Source organism: Equus przewalskii, chromosome 29 (genome assembly GCF_037783145.1).
Source record: "Equus przewalskii isolate Varuska chromosome 29, EquPr2, whole genome shotgun sequence".
Classification (NCBI taxonomy): Eukaryota; Metazoa; Chordata; class Mammalia; order Perissodactyla; family Equidae; genus Equus; species Equus przewalskii.
This window is the reverse complement of record NC_091859.1, coordinates 22234501-22256829: the sequence shown is the minus strand read 5'-3', so window position 1 is coordinate 22256829 and position 22329 is coordinate 22234501. Positions and strand designations below refer to the sequence as shown.

General features: G+C 38.9%; 1 protein-coding gene across 29 annotated transcripts in view; it reads right to left on the bottom strand.

The window, feature by feature from the left end:
* Positions 1-21874, bottom strand: part of NEDD1 (NEDD1 gamma-tubulin ring complex targeting factor) — a 46231-nt gene extending 24357 nt beyond the window's left edge. For 4 of the 29 annotated variants that reach the window (XM_008516613.2, XM_070600504.1, XM_008516612.2 and 1 more), the window contains exons 1-5: positions 21715-21825; positions 19406-19549; positions 16539-16633; positions 12202-12318; positions 9063-9203 (exon numbers count right to left, since the gene is read on the bottom strand). In XM_008516613.2, coding sequence (XP_008514835.1) covers positions 9063-9203; positions 12202-12318; positions 16539-16633; positions 19406-19541 — 489 coding nt within the window. In that variant the 5' untranslated portion in view covers positions 19542-19549; positions 21715-21825. Of the gene's footprint in view, positions 1-9062; positions 9204-12201; positions 12319-12459; positions 16396-16538; positions 16634-19094; positions 19550-20025; positions 20492-21097; positions 21519-21714 lie in introns of those variants that run through there. The other 25 variants (XM_070600510.1, XM_070600517.1, XM_070600524.1 and 22 more) reach the window with 18 other exon arrangements.
* Between the last annotated feature and the right edge of the window lie 455 nt (positions 21875-22329).

Here is a 22329-nt window from a genome sequence, read left to right as displayed (position 1 = left end):
ACAACCAGAGGAACCCACAACGAAGACTACACAACTATGTACTGGGGGGGCTTTGGGGAGAAAAAGGAAAAAATAAAATCTTTAAAAAAAAAAAAAAAAAGAATGTACATTCATATTTTCTTATAGCTTTAGTCTCATATATATACACACTCTAGACACTATATACATGTATTTACATATAGAGTCATACATATATACACACACACAAATATATACAGTATCCTTTTGAGTCCACCCCCTCCCTCTTCTCGCTTTCCAGTGTCTTATTTCAAGCACTAATCAACCACCACCAGAGCTACTGCTTGCCTCCATTCTCAAGGGCTCACCAGCCATCCTTCACACTACTGCAGCAATAACCTCTTCAAAACTGGAAACTTGAACATATTTCTGTCTTGCTTAAAATCCTTTTAACTGGAGGACTCTGAGAAGACAGTAGTTATGGTGGTGACAGCATGTTTGAATTTCCTTGAATTCCCCATTTGTGTGTGTGTGTGTGTGTGCAGATAAGACTTAATAAGCAGGCTTGAGACTGCCTATCCTTACAAAGCCAAAGTCCTGCTTTCAAGGTTGGCCCTTGGCTGGCACTGAGAACTTGGATTTTGGGAGGGTTCCCACTATGCTAACTGATAAAGAGTGGCTCACTGACTGATAAGAGTGGCTAACTTTGCCTAAAGTGTTTGCGCAAAACATATGGTTTATAGCTGAACACCTACGTTCCTTGAGAGTTTAGAATTTTGGCACATGCTAGGCAGAGGTTGCCTGGGTAACCAGCCGCCAATAAAAACCTGTGCAGTGAGTCTCTAAGGAGCTTCCCTCGTTTCATACATGTCACAGCGTGATGCTAGGAAACTAAGTACATCCTCTCCACTGAGAGAGAACTCTCAGAAGCACACGCCTGGTTTCCTCAGGACTTCACCCAGGTGCCTCTTCCCTTTGCTGATCGTGCCTTGGATCTTTTCACTGTAGTAACTCACAGCCATGTGTATGACTCGGTGTTGAATCCTGTGAGTACTCTGAGTGAATCTTCAAACCTGGTCTTGGGGATCCCCAGCACCATGAGTGTGAGTGAGTGTGTGTGTCTGCGTGTGTATTTTACAGACAGATAGCAAACCAGACAGCAAAACTAAAATCCCATGAACAACGTTTACAACAAAACTAGACAATAGGTATCCCCATGAGCCCCAAGATACATGCTAGTAGCTCAAACAAGTAACAGCCACAAGTCCTTTAGAGTATTAGTGTCTGTGCTGGAGGATGCAGAAGGAAATAACAGGGAGTCTGAGGCAGATCTGAGAACAGGAAAGGCCCAAAATAGCCAGAAGTTTTTCACAGGAAAGTGTGGTGGCCAATGTGACAACATCAGGTGAAGCCAGGAATACCCACTGCATTAGTGGGTCCGTACAAGAGGACTGCCGAAAGGTCCCAAGGGCGAGGGCAGTTTAGCCTCAATGAACTCCCAAAACTGACCAGTCAAGGCACCTCTCTCCAGGTCAGGGCACCACACTGAGGAGACTGTGCTAGGAGTGGTGGCAAATCTGAACAGGGTGGAGTCAACAGAGCCGAAGGAAAGCAGAAGTTCACATACAAGCAGGGAAGTGGAACCAAGTCAAGCACCTCAGAAAACAAGTCGCTACTGTTTTAAAAAAATACCTGAAAACAAGAGGGAGCTCTGTAAAGTTAGAAAACACACTCTGAACTCCATCTCTGTCTAGAAGTCCAGGGAAGCTATCTTCACAGATAAATCCCATACACAGTTATTATGAGAACAAGAGAACGAGAAGAAAGACATTCTCAACAGATGACCACGACGACAATAAAATGCTATACGACATTAAAAAACAACATAAATCATAATTGGAAAACTCAGAAATGAGATGTCAGAACTTGGAAAAGAATTAGGAATTTTAAAAGTCTCTTCAAAAATGAAGGCTAACTTAATAGGAATATAAGAATGAACAAACACAACAGACAACATCTTAAAGATAGGTAAAAAGGAAAGAATTTTTAAAAATCAAAAATAAAGGAAAAGTTAAAAATGATTTGAGAGAAAATAATAAATTACTGAAGATAAGAAGATCCAACAAAGAAAAAAAAAGATAAGGAAGATAATGAATACTCAAAACTATACTTCAAGAAAACTTTCCTGAAAGAACAAAACATTTGAAACTACATATTAAATGAGCACACCATGTACCTATGAATAGCAATACAGAATAACCTATGCCAAGACACAGTCTAGTAAAATTACTGGATTTAAAGAAAAATATCCTTTGGACATCTAGGGAAAAAGAACAAGCAACTCATAAGGAATAAAATACTTAAATTACCATCAGACATTTGAGATCAAAAGTGATAGAGTAGGGGCCAGCCCCATGGCGTACTGCTGGGGTTTGAAACATTCCGCTTCAGCAGCCTGGGTTTGCAGGTTTGGATCCTGGGAGAGCAGATCTACACCACTCATTAGCCACACTGTGGCAGCAACCCACATATAAAGTAGAGGAAGATTGGCACAGATGTTAGCTCAGGACTAATCCTCCCCAAGCAAAAAAAAAAAAAGAAAACCAAGGAAGACAGGCAACAGATGTTAGCTCAAGGCTAATTTTCCTCAGCCAAAAAAAAAAATTATAGAGTAACATACTTAAGCTCCTCAAGCAAAGGAAATGTGAGCCTGCTACTGAGTTACATTGAAAGACAATTTGTAATCCCAAAGAAAAAGTCAAAAGCATTAGATATAAACTTACGGAAATATTAACATACGGTGCCTGTTGTGATTATAAAAATTTGGAAAACCTGCAACTAAGATAGACAACTACATACCAGGGGGGATTTGGGAAGATAAAGCAGAAAAAAAAAAAAAAAGATTGGCAACAGTTGTTAGCTCAGGTGCCAATCTTAAAAAAAAAAAATTTGGAAAATACCAAAAATACAGAAATGTATAGATAAATTGGCATTTGAACAATGGAATATCATGCAGCCATTAAAAATTATGGTCATGAACACTAGTAATAAGGGAATACCTGAGATAGAACACTAATGAGAAAAAGTAAAAAAACAAGATTGGATCAACAGAATGATTATAACTGTATGGAAAGAAGACAGAGCTACACATAGAAACCCTGCAAGAAAACATTCTTCAAATTACTTCCAAATAAGAAAATTTAGAAGGGAAGAAGGAAAAAAATTAGCCTTTAAGAAGTAATGTATAAAAATATAGATCAGAAGTTTATTTTATGCCAACATGCCCAAGAACATAATATATAGGCCAGACAAGTATACACGAATACTACAGAAATGTATCAAGAGAATCACGGACACACTATCATGTGATGGTACACCATTGCTCCTACGTAACATAAAGGAGACCTATTCCAGATATGAAGCTTTGTGGTCAAACTTTCTGAGTGCCGAAATTCAAGTATAAACACAACCAGTCAACTAAGTTAACCAAATCAGAATTAAACTCATTCTTGATAAAATTAAAAATTATTTACATTTACCAGAACTCTGTACTCAAACTAGCTTATTAATACTTACAAAATCTTTACCTAAACTATCGAAAATTTCACTGAAGAAAATGGACTTCATAAACACATACTGAAATACACTGTATTTAAAATCTCACAGAAAGCCTGCTACATTTATGATCATTTTTAAATCTAAGCAACCAGCGAAACAGACGCCCATCTCTAACTGCTCTGAAAGGGGCTGCGATTTGGGGAAGGCAGCGCAGGCAAGCCTGTGTGCAAGCCTCGGCCACACACACACCCACCCGGCAGTGACAGGGATCACAACCCGAGAAGCCTGGGGCCCGGCGGCCCTGCAGAAGCAGCCAGGCTCCTCCCCGCAGAAAGACGCTGTGATCCACACAAAACCAGAGTGCTCCGGGGCGGCTCAGACTCGTCAAGGAAGGTTCTCAGTATTCTTCAGGCAACCTCATATCTGATACGAAATTCAGTATAACGCCGATTCAGTGAGACTCCAAGGTTTTGTCATTTTTGCTAAGAAATCAATTTGATAATTTTTAAAGATTTCAAATTCTTGGGGCTGGCCTGGTGGCACAGCGGTTAAGTGCGCACGTTCCGCTTCGGCAGCCCGGGGTTTGCCAGCTCAGATCTCGGGTGCGGACATGGCACTGCTTGGCAAGCCATGCTGTGGTAGGCATCCCACAAATAAAGTAGAGGAAGATGGGCACGGATGTTAGCTTAGGGCCAGTCTTCCTCAGCAAAAAGAGGAGGATTGGCAGTAGATGTTAGCTCATGGCTAATCTTCCTCAAAAAAAAAAAAAGATTTCAAATTCTCGATTGTTCATAGAAACAAAACTTGAAAAATTTTAATTTAATCATCAGATGTGCCCTACCTGCTATTTTCCTCGATCACCCAGATCCTATCCATAGTAAAACTAATGAACATAGAAATTGGGCTGGATAACAGTGTATTTGAATTGAATTATGTCAATTTTTTGACAGACTTGAAATTTTTATGAATATTGTTTACATTTAAGAAATGAATATTTAATATATTTGAAATCTTGAATTTTGAGAAATCTTAATTAAATAATTTTTTAAATGAATGCTCAAGTAGCAATTCTATGCTTTTGGTCAATAACAGTTAAGCCATAACGAAATCATTTGTAGGAAAGAAACTAATTTAAAAACACTCCAAAGATTTCAATTATGCTGCCTGTAAATGGCAAACATAAGTATGCAGAATCACAAAAACTGTGACTTTCCTCACTAAGAAAACTGAGACGGCATACTTACACACACACGAACCAACTGGCATTTCCTAGCCCATGGCGTCTGTTTTAAATAGAAGAAAATGAAATAATATGGTACACAAAAAAATACATAAACATTTGTTCCAGGGAAATGGAAAAAACTAACACACTCCAGTTCAATTTCTTGACCTTCTTTAACGCTTTCCTTATTTTAAGTGAGTCTAAAACACAAAATACGATTATTAGGTCAAATTGCAACTGGTACATTAGCAGGGGTTTGGAGGGAATGAGTTAAACCTAAAGATGCTCAAACCAGTTCAGGGAAGTGAATCAGAAGAGCTATTAATATGATTATTCACTAAAAGCTCACACTAAAGTTCGCTGATCTCTTACAAATGTTAGGAACTATGTTCAACACACTCAGCATCTCATTTAGCCCTCAAAACAAAACAAAAACAACCCTGCTGAAAGTCTATTCTCATTCTCACTTGACAGATAAGGAAAAGGAGGCTTGAGAGTTAAGTAACTTGCCCAGGTTCACACAGCTGGCTCTCCAAATAAATGTGGGACTCACAATGCAAAGCTATACCAGAAGACCCTATAGAGACACCACCTGCCCAGAAGGAGCAGCAGGCACATGAAAACCTCAGGTTCCGGTTTATGAGACCTCGCACAAGAGCTAAGCTTTGAGCATTACTGTGTTCCTAAACTAGAAGATAATTTAAATTCAGTTTTGCTATGGAAACTAATCAAGGAAAACCCTTTGAAAACTAACAACGCAAAAACCTGTCACCCAGAATTTTAAAAGGTATTTCTTTAATGTGAAGCAAATTTCAGACTTCCCAAAGTAACAAGACAATACTGCAAAGTTTCCTGAAGCTTTGGATCCTCAAATCCTTAAACATTCAGCTGCTCCTGAGCTAAAAAGAGATCCGAAAGGAAACAATAATATCACTCTTGAAGAGTTGATCTTCAAAAGTCAATTAAGAGTCTCGTGATCTGAAAGTGCTGGAGTCTCAGTTTTCCCATTTGTAAAATGAGAATACCATGCACCTCACAAACGAGAAGCAAAGACTAAACGAGAAAATGTAATATAAAGCAAGGATCACAGGACTTGAAACACAATGAACGGTAGTAAGGATGCTACGAAGGGGATGACCTCTGCCTGGAATGCTCTCCAAACCTTGTCACCACCTACACCCACCTCAGTGGCAATAGGATGGTCTTCGCAATAAATAATGCTGGCGTAATTACATACCTGTACAGAAAGTTGAACTCTCACGCCATACACAAAAATTAATTTGAAATGGATCATAATAAATATAAACTAGGAGAGTAAGACAATAAAGTTTTATCTAAAAGAAAACAAAGGACATTATTTTTAAGACCTTGGAGCAAGCAAGATTCTTCAAGAGGACAGAAAAGCAGCATCTATTAAAAAAAAACAGTGACATACTAGACTAGCTTTCATTAAATTTAAAAATTTCTGTTCAATTAAAAAAAAAGGCATTAAGAGAGTGACAAGGCAAGCCTTAGGCCAAAAGAAGTTATATGCAACATGTATATCCAAAAAAATGACTCCCTCTGGAATATATAATAAACTACAAATCAATCAGAAAAACACAAATTACCCAATACAAAAAGGAGAAATGGACTTGAAGCGTCACTTCACAAAAGAGTATACGAAAACGCACTCAACTCATTCAACACAGAGAAACGCAAATTAAAACCACAATGATACCACTAGTGTGGCTGAAAGTGGTAAGATAGACAACACTTGGTAAGTATTAGCAAAAACGTGAAGCAACTGGATTTCACATGCATTGCTGACAGAAGAGTAAAATGGCACAAACACTTTAGAACACTTTTTGGCAATTTTTAATAAAGTAAAACTTAATACCTACCCTAAGACCCAGCAATTCTCCTCCTGAGTATTTACTCAAGAGAAATGAAAAGATATGTCCACAAAACACACTTGTACAGGAATCTTCAAGGAGCTTTATCGTAGCAGCTAAAAACTAGAAACGACTCACAAGTCCATCGACAGTAGAATGGACGAATAAACTGTGGCACATCCATACAACGGAACACTGCACAGAAGGACCACACTACGGACCACCATTCCACACGACAAAGCAAACACAATGAAGCTAAAGGAAGCCAGACACGCACAATTCTTTCAAGAAATATGAAGTGCGACTGGGAAGAGTGAAGAGGGAATCCTCTAGTGTGCCAGAAATGCTCTATATCTTGATCTTGGTAGTAGTTACACATGTGTTGTGTATATAAAAATTCATCAAGCTGTACACTTAAGATATATGCATTTTATTATACGTAAGTTATATCTCAAGTGAAAAATTTTAAGTATTTTACACACAATTAAGCCAAGAACAACCACCAAAGCTAATGTTTTCAGGACTATTCCTTTACGTCTGGTTTTAATAAGAAAACTCTCTAGCAAGACACAATAAAAACTGAAATATAATAATATACATGGTAGTATCTGACCTAATTTTTAGGTTACTGAAAAGTTAGCTGTGCATTTATAAATCTAAATTTGTCATGCTTCTAGTGTACCAAAAAAAAAAAGGAAAAAATTACTCTATTTCCTTAAAAAGCAAGACATTTGAACACCAGATAAGATTTTTTTACAAAAGTTCCAATGTCCATGGGCCTAGGCTTTACATTTCCATAATCAAAATACAAAGAAGCAAAAAAAAGAATCACGAAAACAAAACATTACTTCCTGCTTTTATGACAAATTAATACATTCTCCATGGCAAATCATTTATCCTCACCCATAAAATGCAGAAAGTAAGATTACCTCTAAGGGCTTTTTTTAGTTCAAGGACTCCACGATTCTGACATTCAACTAACCAAAAACTCTGATCAGCTCCCTAAATGCCTTCCAAAATAAAAGACAAATCTTTGGTCTGGCATTTAAGGCCCCACATCAACACTAGGTTCATGCTGACCTTTTCAATCTTTTCTCACACTGGCCCTATGTAAAACCCACACAGCTTCCTTTCTCCTTGTTTTGGTTCATGTGACTTCCTCCATGTTAAATAGCCCTCTCCTAACATTCTCTGTTGTATTAGCCTACGAAAATCTTTGTTAGCTCTAAATGTGTTCATCCATTCACGTGGTTATTGAGAATCTTTTCCATGTAAGGCATAAAGCTGGACAACTGTTGAGGACAAAGAAACAAGACATGGTTCCAACCAGGATGTGGGCACGCAAAGAGCTAATCCTAACACAAGTCAGAATACAGTAATTAGCAAAGTGGTCAGTTCATGTCGTAATAAAAACAAAAAAACAAAAATCAATTAAGCCTTAGACCCAGCTGAAACCCTCCCTCCTTCAACTTTCCTTATTTTATTCCCAATCAGATCATTTTCCCTGACTGTTCTCACTCACCAAAGATTGTTCGCTATCAATCACCCATAATATCATTTCTGCGTTCTCCCTTTTATTCCCCAATACATATGGAACTTGAGAGAAGACTTTTTTCTGCACATTTTTAATATCCACTAAACTTTCCTTAAACACTAAATACATACTATTCAAACAATGATTTTAAAATCTGCTTTTCAAAAGTGAAGAACTCCCATATTTTACCTAATAACCGTAATAGCCAAAGTGGTTACAATAAAAAGTAAGAATTAAAAGAAGTTGCACCTCATTAGAAATTTCTGTTGAGAATTTCATAGAAAATTAGCCAAGAATTAAATTTCTTGAGAAGCTGAATTTATTCTTTCAAGAATTTTAGACTAATTTTTTATAAGGAAAAAATTTGACTAATTTTCCTTTAGAAAAAGTTTCCCTAAATACTCCTATATTAACCTGAAATACAAATAAACGTTGATACTTGAACTATCATATACTTAAAAAACAAAATTCAATGTACCCTGTGCCTAAACACACTCAATTATCCCATAGCCACCAGAGTATCTATGAACATAAGTACCCGTCTCGTAGCTGACATATTTTGAGCAAGCAACACTTCTGTAACTATAATGTCAGGGAAAGATTAATATCCATGTTTCAGGCTTAACCTATCAACAATTATTTGTATTTTGTTATAAATAGTTATATTCTAGGAGCATGTGACTATTCAATGGCATAACTGAACTCATGTAAGCACCATAACCTAGTATGAATTAGCCTGTTATCTGAACACTTTTAAAACACTACCATTAAAAAACAGCTAGCTGTAAGCTTTCCAAGCAAGCTAAACGCAAATTTAAAATCCTTAATTTTAAAAACTTAAATTCATTGTCTTATGTAAGACAATTCAAAATCTATCTTATCAGCTTTATTTTTGATAAATAAAAATAAACTGTACCTGGTTACTACCATGGCCAAAAGGAGTACTAGATAAATTAGTGGTTACACTGTGCAAAATAATTTCACCACTGAGAGATCCAGAAGCAATGTAGCAATCATTCCAATTATATGTTACACAAGTTACTTCATCTTTATGATCCTGAAAGAAAGAAATGAAAGTAAGTACAGTGCCACATAACCATCAAACAGCACGTGTTCATGTCTTTGTAAAGTTCATGTTTTGTAAATATTATATATTTGTCAATCTAATATTTGCTTTAACATTTTCCTCAAATAACCTAAAAAAAATTACTCAAACGAGCAGGAAACTATCTGATCAACACCAAGTCTTCTTAGGGAACAGAGGTTTATTTTTCATAACTATAATAATGATCAGGCACTCTTAAAACAAGAGACAGAAAGGAAAGGTAATTTTCTAAATGGCATTATGTCTACTTTCAAGAATTCATTTCCACTGACAAGTAACATTTATTGTAAGTTGACTATTATGAGAGTCCCTGCCCTTGAGAGTATTACTGTTCAACTGAGAAGACAGGACATTTAAATTAACATGAAAATGGCAGAATGAACGCTAAATGAGTGGCAGAGGCAAAGGGTCAGAGGAAAGAGAAGAGGCATCGCTGCGAACTGAGCCAACACAGGAAGCCTTATGGGAGACCTAAAGCTTGAGTTCAACCTTAAAGGATGAGTTAGGGAGAGAGGAAGAAACTAGACGCTGCAAAATGGAAGAGAGAAAAAAACAAAAGCCCCGAAGCCAGATGGAGCCACACTTGTTTGAGAGTTGACAGCAGCTGCTTCCATTTGCTGAGTACCTACTAGTGCTGGGAGCTTTACATATTACTATTAATCCTAAGGAGGATCCTGGGAGGCAAGGTCTTTTTTCTCATTTTGTTAACTAAAGGAGGCACAGAAAAGTCAAGAAACCTGTGCAAGCTCACATAAGTGCTAAGTAGTAGAGCCAGGATTCAATTCCAGGTCAAACTCCAAAGCTTGTTTTCTTCCCACTATACTAGGCTGTCTCCCAAATCCAAGGGGGAATCCACTTGGAGGAAATAAAACTGTTTGGTTTTGAACAAACTGAGTTCACAAGGACTATGTTTTCCAATGTCAAATTAGAGCTATCTAGCAGGAGCATACAAAAGTGATCAGGATTGGGGTAAACTTTTTAACAGTTTGGTGTCATATCTTGAAAATATAAACAAACTAACCTTTGTATCTAATAATTAGATTAATGTAGTATCAAGCATAGTAATATAATATCAAAGTAACGCAACATCAAAGAAGTAAGTGCTATCCTGAGGAAAAAATGTCTCATGGGGAGAAAAGAAAGAGCGGACATTTAGTGTATCATTCCCATTTGAGAAATTAAGAATGTGGGGTCCAAAACAATTTCTATGACTTTGTAAAGAGGCAGGTGTCTTCCTTATTTCAACTGTGGAAAATAAGTCATTCAGTAAACATTTACTAAACACCTACCAAGTGCCAGAAACTGTGTTATTACCAGGCAGAGAACCACAGAGGAAGGACCCAAAGGCGAAAGATTAGTTCCCCACTATCAAAATTAGTTAGTCAAATACTTGTTAACTGAACAAATGAAGCACTCTAAGAATTTCAAATAGTGAGAAAAGAAAAACTATCTGCAGTAATTGGGAAAGTTGAGGACGGAAAGATGAGCAGAAGTTTGCCATGCAGTAAGGAGGGATGGGAAGAAGTGAAGCCCCTAAAATGAGTGACAATATGGGACAAAACTGGCCATAGACTTCTAATCTCTTCTCCGTTCTGTAAGACACTCTATTCACCGTGAGTATATCCCTCTAAATAGCTTTAATTCAATTATTTCATAATTTAAAAGATTAAACAATGAATAATATCTGAGTTTGCATCTCATCTTTGCCATTGCTATTTGACACTGAACAAGTTCTTTAACATGTCTGAGCCGGAGTTTCTCTGTCTGTACTTAGGAATAATACCACCTGCTTTGCAGAGTTGTGGAGATAAATAGAATAAACGTTATGTTAAGCATAGCGGCCAGCATATCAAAGAACTCAATAAAAGTTAACTATTCTCATTATTGGCAACTTTTCAATTTTCCTGAAGACTCTTCAAAGTTTAGCTGATACCTAAAATAAGGAACTTCCAAAGGTAATACTTTAAATACCAATTATAGAATTATATTTCAACTTAGCTAAGAAAAAAAATTCTTCTAGTCCACAGCTCTAGTAAGAATGAACTCAATGACACTGAGATACAGTGTAACAAAATAATGATCTATGACACTTGCTTGAAAATATTCTGAGGGTCTGAGGATTAGAGAGTAGAAGCGGGCATAGACAAAACAATACTGTCCATGAGCTGATCATTATTAACGTCAGATGATGAATACAGAAGTGATGGGTTAAAGGAAGTTCTTTCTCTGTGTACAGGCATGCATGTGTACATACACAAATATGTTTAAAATTTTTCATATTAAAACTTTTTAAAAAGATGTAAAAATTATAAATAAAGATGAACTTCCAAATATTAAAAGAACATAATAATGAAAAGCAATAAAGAATTCCAAAAGAATCCCACAACCAGAGGCTTTTCTGTGATGATTATTTTTATTTTCTGAAACTGCAAAAAGCTATTCAAAGAAATACTAATTACAAATAGTAAGTTATTTTAGAAAGTATTTCATTACCAAGATGCAAATACACACACAAAAATAACACAAACAGTAGTAGAGAACTAAGAAGCCAAACCCCCAATTCTGATTACTAAATCAAATACTGTCATCCCAAAATCACATTTCTTTTACAAAGTGCCTTAAAAAAAGATCTCTGACGACAACCAACCATGCTTTAGAGAAAATGAAGCAAGTGGTTCACTCAAACAAGAGTAGAGCTAAGTGAAAAAATAAGGAAAAAGTTTTAAACATCAATAACATGCAGTGGTGACAAACATGGAGGGAAAAATAGACGAAAAAAATTAAGTTTTGGGCTAGCAGCATCTTTATTTACCCTAACGAATCTCACTTCAATTATTAAGTATCTTATTTTTATCATAATAGCTCAAAATTAAAAGAAAAGTTTGACGACTACTCTAAACACATTGTGAGATACCCATTTCTGTAAGGATTAAAAAAAAAATTTCCTTACCTTAAGAGATCGATGAACTCTTTTTGATTTTAAATCCCAAATATTAACAGTGTTATTTAGGCCTCCGCTTACCAAATACATAGATGTAGAATTTAAACTGACGCATGTCTGCTTTTGCTATTAAAGAAAAAATAGTTACCTTAATTTAGTAGAGCCCAGAGACGACTTTCAAGTCTCATCCAACACTTAGTAAGCACTTGAAAAATATTCGTTAAATTAATGCTATAAACACGCTAATACTTGTACTAAAAGATTCACCTCTCATCATCTTCCACATGGATCCAACAGCTTATAAGGGGTTCAAAAAGAATTCAAGGAAATCAGCCAGATTCATGTTCTCTCCCACGGAACAGGCGACGGAGGAAGCTTAGGACACTCGTCCTGCCTTAGGTGAGCAAGTCTTGGCCTCCCGTCAGGGCTTGGCTGCCCTTAATATCGCCCTTTAATAAAAAACCGGCTCTTGCACTTCCACAGGATATCTTAAATTAAAATCAACCCACAGCTCAGAAAATGCTAAAGGTAGAGGGGATATTAAAGAATATCTAGTTGACCCCTCAATTTACAGATGCGGAAAGTTTTATCAAGAGGACAAGATGCCCAAGTCTCACAGCAAACCTCCCCCTAGGGAGCCCTAGTCTCAAACATCAGATCAACAGAATCTGACCCTACACTCTTCCTCATCTCTGTAAAGACACCATCCATCAAGTTTCTCAAGATAAAAATCCAGAATTACCCTTGATTCCTCCTTCTCCCCACCCCCTAACCTATGAGTAAGTTCTCTAAACTCCGGCCCTAAACTAAATCCCACATGGGTCCCCCTTCCTCTATCGTTACTACAAGCACACTAACCCAAACCTGGCCGAACCACAATAGCAGCCTCCTAACTGGCTGTCCTGCTTCCCTACGTGCTGCGCTCTGTAAGCAGGGTGACCTTTAAAAAATGTAAATCAGATAACGTGTCTCCCATTTAAAAATCTTCAATGGCTTCCAATCATACCTAGAATGAATTCCAAACTCATTAACCTGGCTTTCTAAGCCCTGTTCACCTGGCCCTATCCTACCTAGTCTCTCACCATTTTCCTCCTCATCCACTAACTCTCCACCCACACTGACCATCTTCCAGTCCTTAAACATAACAACCCTGTATTTGCCTCAACGCTTCTACACAGCGATTCTTGTCTGGGAAGCTAAATTCCCCGAACCTTGGCTGAATGGCTTCTTCTGGTCCACAGATATCAACTGGAATGCCACCTCTTCAGGAGACCTCCCTTGGCCACCAAAGGTAACTTGCTATCTCAATATCTTACTTTAGTTCTCTGCATAACAACCTATAACTACATGGGTATTCTGTTTACTAGTTTATTGACTGCCCCCCACCACAATGTCAGTCCCATTAGTGCAAAGACCACATCCATGCCCAAAAAATATTTACAGAATAAATGGCTAAAAACACAAAGGTTATCAAGTTGTCCTCAGAGTAAGTACCTATGAGTGTCATCTATCTGGTGGTACCACCAGTAACTATGCTACACAGAACACAACGTTGCATGTTTTTTCCTATTTAACCTTCAGATACATTATGTAGTTACAATAACTGTTCTCACCTCCAGCTGAATGCCATGGGGAAAAACACAGAGAAATGAATTCCAAAGAGGACACTGTGTGACTCAGTTAAAAGTTACAACGCAAGCTATGTAGTATTAGGCACATCATCCCACCTTTCTGAGCCTGCATTTCTTCATCTGAGAAATCAAAGATGAGGACTAGATCCACTGTCTTATCTTGAGAGTCATGCATCTCAAAAACATCCTCTGTTCAAGAGAGCACCAGATTCTTAAAAGGGTGCCGCTGGGCCCTCCTTGCCCTCCCCCAAGGTTTCTTCTAGCTCTACAATTCTGACCAAGAATCAAAATTACTAACACATATAAAAATAGCAGGAGCACCTTACATCAATGTTTCAATATAGTTGCCATAATTTCCCTGCAGGCACCACTCTAGGAATTGACTTTGATTTAAACAGATTAATAAGATTTAGAATCTGGTTATCACTGAAAATCAGAACAGTGTGCTAACAGCTATCAAAATAACCTTTAAAGAAAATAGATAAGAATGGCATCTATCAAAGATCAATATTAGGATTCTTATCGTCACAAACAACTTAAATTATTCCTAAGGGCTCAGAGCAAAACCTATACTTATAGCTGGCTTACCTTAATGATAGATCTTTTTTTTTAAGTGAACGTATTATTAATGTAGCTAACGAACCTAAATAATTAATGGAAATTGTGAGGTATTATAGGAATCCTGTACCCCAAGATACAAGCAATGGGTGGAATTTTTAAAATCTAATGATAACACCTGGTCAAATTTCTAGGATGTAGTAGCCTACCACAGCCATTGTAATACTGTTAAAACTGATCTGTCTACTTTAAAGAGGTAAGATACAAAATCAAAGAAAATAAATATGAACTTAAAGTTCCACCCTAAAGATAATGTTAAAGTAAGTAGGATAGAATCTTACTTTTCCAAGTAGGAAAGGTCCAATACCTCAAATGGCACATGATTAACAGGACTTGGATGCTACAAACCAAAGGTCATCAACATACTAACATTTTACAAGAAATTACTAATAAAGGCTAAAGAACCAATGCTGGCAAAATATTTGCATAAGTAAATTAAAGTAAAGCAGATTCAAATTATTATATAATGACTTCTCATCCACCTGCACTCTGATGTGACTTCTTAACTGTGGGAAAGAGAACCACCCATAGCAACTACCGTGGTATGGAATATTCACAAAATCCTTAGAGTGGTGTCACACTTGTGAATATCATCTATTGCGGGTTTTTTGTTTTTTGGGTTATTTTGGTGAGGAAGATGGCCCTGAGTGAACATCTGTTGCCAATCTTCCTCTTTTTGCTTGAGGAAGATTGTCCCTGAGCTAACATCTGTGCCAATCTTCCTCTCTTTTGTATGTGGGACGCCACCACAGCATGGCTGATGAGTGCTGTGTAGGTCCGTGCCTGGGATCCAAACTCACAAACCCTGGGCCACAGAAGCAGAGCATGAGAACTTAACCACTACACCACCAGCAGCCCTTATCATCTGTCATTTTTAACATTAACAACAACAAAAAAAGGTCCCAAACTGGTTCTAAGGCATAATGCATAAAAGTAGTATGTGTATGTGTGTGTGTGTGTATATAGTGATAGACGTGGAAATTGAAATTGTTTTGATGTTGATATTTAATTCAACAAATGTTTGTTGACCACCTTTCACAGGATCTAAAGATCCAAAGACAGCTCAGACATTTTGCCTGCTCTTGAAGAGCACAGTTTACCTTTTACTGACTGGGAATCCTCTCTGCCTCAATTTTACTTAACTGAGTTTGAATAGGTAGAGTGCCTCAAATTCCACTTCTGCCCTTAGCAGGCATTCTCTCTGCCCCAGCCTCCAACATCTGTGGGCTGGAATTGATGCTCAGATCAATCCCACTGGACACCCTTAGGAAAGAACTGATAGAAAAAGTCCTTTTTAAATTAGATGAGCTTATATTCCATTGTCCTGCTGTTTCTTTTGAATTGGGCTGCCTTTCCCATTTCAGTGTGTAAAATTATGACAATTCACAATGATTTAGGGTCTACCATGAAAACTCTGAATTTTTTTTAAAAAGAACAAGCTACCAACTACTTGTACCTTTCTATTTAGACCTTATTTTAAAAAGAAAGAGCTTTTAAAGAGTGTGTGTGATTAGAAATGAGGAAGCCAGCATTATCCTGAATCACAGGGATTAACTTATAAAACAAAAGGATAAGAAAACAGTAGGTAGTGAGAGCTTCAATTAAACGCTCTGGAATCAAAGCTCATTTTGACAAAGCCATCCTGTTCCAGGAGAGCTTGGGGAAGCTTGGGCAGGCCCCTCGGTACCAGGCAGGCAGAAGCTAAAGCAGAAGACCACCATCAGAGAGGGGTCTTTAGCCGACAGTCCCAAGCCCAACATCAGCAAGGGTAGGGTTACATCATTAGGGCTCTCATGGTCAAGTCAACGTAGTGACGTTGGTGGGACACAGCCCTAAAAAAGGCAGCAATACCAGGGAACCTCCCACAGAGAGGAAATCTAAGTAGTTGATTGCTCCCCTCGGATCCATATTATTTTACCTGAAGATGTTCCAGTAAGCACACTCATCTCACCTCTAAGTGTTATTGTCTTATTTTGAGCTCAGGTTAAGAATAATGCTTTCAAACACCCTTAAAAGTCACAAGCACCATAATAAACAAGCAATTACCATCCAAGGAGAACTAAGAATAAAAAAAGTGTTTTTTAAAAAATCACTTACCCCTTCACCAAGCTCTAAAAGTGGAACAGGTTTACATTTGCAACTTGAAACAACTATTTTGTCGCCACTGGAAGATGCTGTCACTAGAAAGTTATCTAAATGAAGAGTTATGGAGCATCAAACAAGCCATGAGCAGCTCTAGCACTAGGCTATCATTACAAGAACTGTGATAAGAGCAAGCACACTAACCAAGAAGACAAGTAACGAATACAGCCTATACATTAGCTTTCAAAACCGGCTCAGGTTACTAATTGCTAAGACTAATTCTCTTTACTACTACTGCAGGGAAGAGCTAGCCTTTCTGGCTTTGCTGTCACTTGAAAGCTATTTAACCCATGTGAAATACTACTCCACTTTCAAAGAGTCCGCCAGAAGGTCTAATTTTATCCTTTAAGAGTGAGAGGATGATAAAAGCCACATCAGCAAATATCAGCCTTTCATCTATGAAAACTGTTCAAGACAGTTCTTTATTAACGCGGTGCTTGGTACCAATTTAAGCTAGGAAGCAAATATCCACATTAGTCTCCTAGTTTTCCACTAGAAAAGTAGACTGATATTTTCTCAGGACTGGAATTTTTGTGACAGAGAGTGCCGATCATAAATGTATTAAGAATATTACAGTAAATACAGCAAATATAAATAAGTGTGGATTAATAGCAGCTATTTATCTTATGGAAGACTTTTATTTTAACTTTCAATCAAATTTAATTTAAATTACTTAAAATATAATTTTAATTATCCTGAAATTTTAATTTAATGTAAAACTATATTTACCTTATTTTACATAAATTTTAAGTGTAAAAATCAGTAAACACAAAATAGCATAGTATTTATTAAACTGTAATTAGTATTAAACTGTTATTAGTGTTAAACAGTATTTATCTTTAAACTGATTAGATTCAATAATATAACCAAGAACAAGTGTCTGATTTTGAGAGTCATAAATTAAAATATCAGAAGTTTAAATCTACGCTTTTTAACAAGCAACTTAGGACTTAGGACGTCCTAACTGCATTACTTTGGGTGATTTGCATAACACTGAGATACTTTGTGAATAGACCATAGATTCTAATTTTATTGTAATACTTGAGTTAAACAAACTCATTTCCACTTAGATATTACAGCATTGAGAACAATAAATCATTTCCCTTTCCTTGGCTTCTTCCTCTGTTTACCGCTACTTTCTCCTTAAATATAGGAAAGCAAGGACTGAAAGAAGATAACAGAGAACATAATCTAGCTACTTCTTTTATTTCTCATGTAGTTTTAGAAGTTGCGAGAAAGTCAGGAACATTATCTAGAGGACCAAAAAACAAAAAATCCCAGAAAACTAATCTCCATGGCAGCTCACCATGAGTTCCATTCTTGGAATCCATGCTGAGTGGACCCCAAGTAGCTGAGTCTGGGAAGTCCTTGTTCTTCAGTAACTAACCCCCACAGAAGGGATCAAGGCCTCATTAGGAATAAGACTATACAAGGGTTTCCAGTGCACATCTACTTGTATAAGAAAACCACCAAGCAATAAGACCAGTTTCCAAAAGTCACACAACACTGCTTCAGTCACACCAGTTTTGTTGACAGGCCATTAAGTGGTTTACCAGCAAATGCCAACTCCTAATAAAACTCCTTGGAATAAAAATAAATCAAAAATAATAAATCTTACTAAGAATTGCTACTCGTCTCTTAAACAGTAACAGGGAAATTAAGCTCTACACACAATAAAAATCTAATATTAGAGAGAAGCAACTTCATATATTTGTCACTCTCTTTTAAAACATTTTCCCCCACTACACATCTGGAGAGCCCTTCAAAAATGTAGTCACTTCACCATGAGTTTGATTAATAGAGTACCAAAGAAATATATTTTGCTATTTTAATACAAAATGAAGGAATGTTGAAGAAGTAAATTTAATTCAATAAGAAAATACGTCATTTTTGTTAAATATTTGAAAGAATAATTAGGTTGAGCATGAAAACTTCTAATGTTTTTGTTCATGAATCAGTCACATTCTAAATCTTTGATATTGTTACTTTCATCAGGAAGCAGAATATTAATAATTTGCTACGGTCAGACACGCTAAAATTTAATTTGTTGTTTAAATGGTGTATGAGTTCCACGAAAGAACGATAATTTCTAGCATACCAAATATACAGAACATTTTGATACAAAGAATGATGACTATTTTGGTTATAGCAGTGGCATTAAACTGGAAGCTACTGGTATCTGGCGAGTGGAGGCCAGGAAGGTTTCTAAACATTCTACAATGCACAGACAGCCTCCATAATCAAGAATTATCTGGCCCAAAACGTCAACAGTGCAAGGCTGAGAAATCCTGATTTACAAGCTTCACTCCCTCATTTATTTTATCCACATTTAGGAGCTTACTAAGTCAAGGAGGGTGTGAATCAGAAACATAAAAAGCTTAGGAAAAGTCCCCCAACCTCTGCTTCTGCCTTTGAGTTATCCTTAATTTTCAGACCAGATCCACAAATATCCAAATGTAGATGCAAAAACTCATTCCAAGGCCTTTCCGAATTTTTCCCACCATTACCTACCTTATTCCATTTGATTCAATTACAAACTTGATAACAAGACCAATTCTATGGTCTAGATCTAGTAGCCTACATATATTTTTTAATAGCAGTATTTTTCCAAGTAGTGAGTTGCAAGCAAAATTTTTTAAAACGCAATGAACAGAATATCAGTGTGCATTCATATGATGTACTGTTTATTAAACTCCTATTTCACTTTATCTTTCATAGTGATGCAAAATATATTTCTCATTATGGGTCACATGCAAAAATCTCATTGATACTGGTTGTTTGACCTAACAAAAAGTGGTTGTTACAAAAAAAAAAAAGGATACTATTGCTGCTCCAACACAATGAGCTGATTCCACGTGGTGATGTGTGTGGGTTGAATTTATCCACCAATGTCATAGATGAGGCATCCCATATTTTAACATCATCTCCCGATGAAGCAAATCTGAGGTTTTCCTGCATGGCTGCACCTGCAAATAGTTTAAAACAATACATTTAAAACACAATTAAGGATAAGCCACACAAAAAAAATTAAACTGAAACATCTAATCTAAAACAAGTGGCTCTCCTTGTCCAGTTTTGTCTCAAAGAGTAGGCTGACCATGAAGTGGACGGAGTGCTCTAAAATGTAAACCAGTTCACATTCTCTTAGCTGACCCCTCCAATGGCTCTCCACAGCAATTATAATGCCATCCAAGCTGCATGCCTTACAGGACCTGGCCCCACCGTAACTCTCCTATCACTCTCCCCCGGGGCCAGGGCACCAGACTCAACTGGTCTTCTTTCTTGCCTGCTGCACCCTCAGCCTGGCATGCTCTTTCCCCAGATTGCCCAGTCATCTCCCTCACATCATTCCAGTCTCAGCTCAACTGTCTCCTCCTCAGAACGGCCTTCCCCAACCCCACAGCTAGAGCAGCCCCATACCAGCTGTCCTTTATCCCATTACCTCGTTTCATTTTTTTCATGGCACTTCCTGCTGTCTGCAGTTCTTACTTGTTCTCATAATAACGTCTGTCTCCCCTGACTTGGAACAAAACAAAGATCCTGAGCACAGAGATTTTGTCTTGTTTACCACCAGTCTTGAAACGTTCCTGGCACACAGTAGGTACTCAACAAGTAACTGCTGGATAGGCAACTTTTCCTAATCTTTTTAGAAATGTATGATAAATTGCAGCACCCCTGCAGGTCAGAATTCAGTCACTCCAGTTCTTCTAAATAACTCCAAAATGAGTAAATACAGCCAAACGCCCTTGTTCATACTATTTATTCACAGTATACAGTACAAACACATAATTGTGACGAAGTGATTTCACAAACCAAGGCAATCTAGAAGACAGAAAGCAAGGAAGCTCCAGGCAGACACCTTAAAGAGGAGCAGGTAGTAAGGCATGACCAGCCAGAAAAGAATGCTCAAAAATACAGAGAAGGGGGGAGGGAAGGGGACCCGTGGTGTGGACAGCGTAACAGCACAGCATTAGTGATGTCACAGACAGGTTCCCAAGTCATCAAAACCATCACATTTACATCCACTCCACCCTATTTCAGAGGACAAGTTAAAAGTATAAATTACAGAGCCCTTTGATTCTCAAGAGACAAAAAAAATTTTAATGTGTTTATAAAAAGGCTAAAACTTTTGTTAACTGGAAAAGTCACTTATGGGATTCATGCTTCATCAGATAAACGGTGCTACTAAAAGTCATTACAGTCACCTGTTGAAGCGCAGACAAAGTGTTTGGATTTGCTACCGAACACGTGCCCTTTTGGTTCCGACTCAAGGAACAATGAAGGGCCAGAAAGGTGATCTCTAAACCCAGTAAACACAACTGAAAGATGTCTGCTACAATCTTACTCCATTCCTGTTGGGCGGCGTGGAGTCGTGGAAAGATCACTTAGGCCAGAGCTCAGAAAAAGAGCGCTCAAACGATGTGCCTCAGAGTTAGGTGACAGTGACTCTAGCCGAGTCATTTAATGTGTTTCCTTCTCTGAAAGTGGAGCGAGAATGGGGACCATGCACCCACCTCCCTCGGTCTTCTGACACTTGAGCGCATTTAAGGAAAAGGCATGATGACATCACCCTCTCCAGGAGGGTCCCATCGCAAGCAGCTGTCGGGACACAGGGAGGTACCGGACGGCCCGCCCGGGACCTGGGGACAGCGGCGACGAGCAAATCCCACTACAACACTTGGCTTCAACAAACAAAAGTTCTCCAACTTCACACCAAAACTGCCTCTACTGGCAGGAGAACTGCTCAGCTGGGGGCACCTTGTAAAATGCATGAGAGCCCATCTGCAAGGCTCACAGAAAGGGAACGGACGGTGGCGAAGCGGCAAACTTTCCAGAGAAGGCCCCCCCGGGCCGCCGCCCACCTACAGCAGCGACCCGGCCCGCTCTCCGGCCGCGCCGGCGCAGGCGGCTGGGCGTTCCCGGCCCGCGACCCCCGGGCACTTCCGCGACCCAGTCCCCGCGGCCGCGCCCCCGCCCGGGAACCGCCCGGAGCGCCGCGCCAGCCCGGGCGCGAGGGGTGCCGGGCCCTCCGACCCGCGCCCGGAGGAGGCTGGAGGGCGGGCGGGGTCCAAGAGTGTGCAAGGCCGCGGCGGGCAGCGGCCCGCTGACCCCCGGGCCTCCGGAACCTCACCTCTCGGCAGCAGCACCCCGGGGGCCACAGCGCGGCCCTCTCCGGCGCTGGGCTTCCGGCTCCCGCCTGGACTGTTAAACTTCGGCGGCCGGAAGTCCCGCCCCCGCGCGGCGACACGAGGAGAGGCGCTGCCCGAAGCGGGGATTCGGGTTGGCGGGGCAGGGCTAGGGGCGGTGCTAGGCCTCAGGGCGGGGGTCGTTTTCCCGGCGCCAGGGCGGGAACTGCGGGCTGGGCGGCTCCCTACTTGCCCCAGCAGCGGCGCTTGAGCAACAGACCGCTGCTTCTTTGAAATTCATCTGTTTGTTGACTGCCTGCTGTTTGTCAGGCACTCTGCTAGACTCTGGGTGCACCGTGATGGATTAGCCTGGGAAGAAGGGTACAGTGAATTCTTGTGGTCCCTGGCCTCGTGGAGCTTACAGTCCAGTATAGGAGGCAGACGTTAATAAATAATTACATACTTAAATGAAAAGTGAAACTGACAATTGCTTCAAAGGAAAGGAACAAAATATACGAAAGAGAAATGAACGTGGATATGGCTTTAGGAAAGGCTTCCCTGAAGAGGAAAGCATGGAGAGCAGATAATACCCCATGCAATCTACAAACCAAGGGACATGC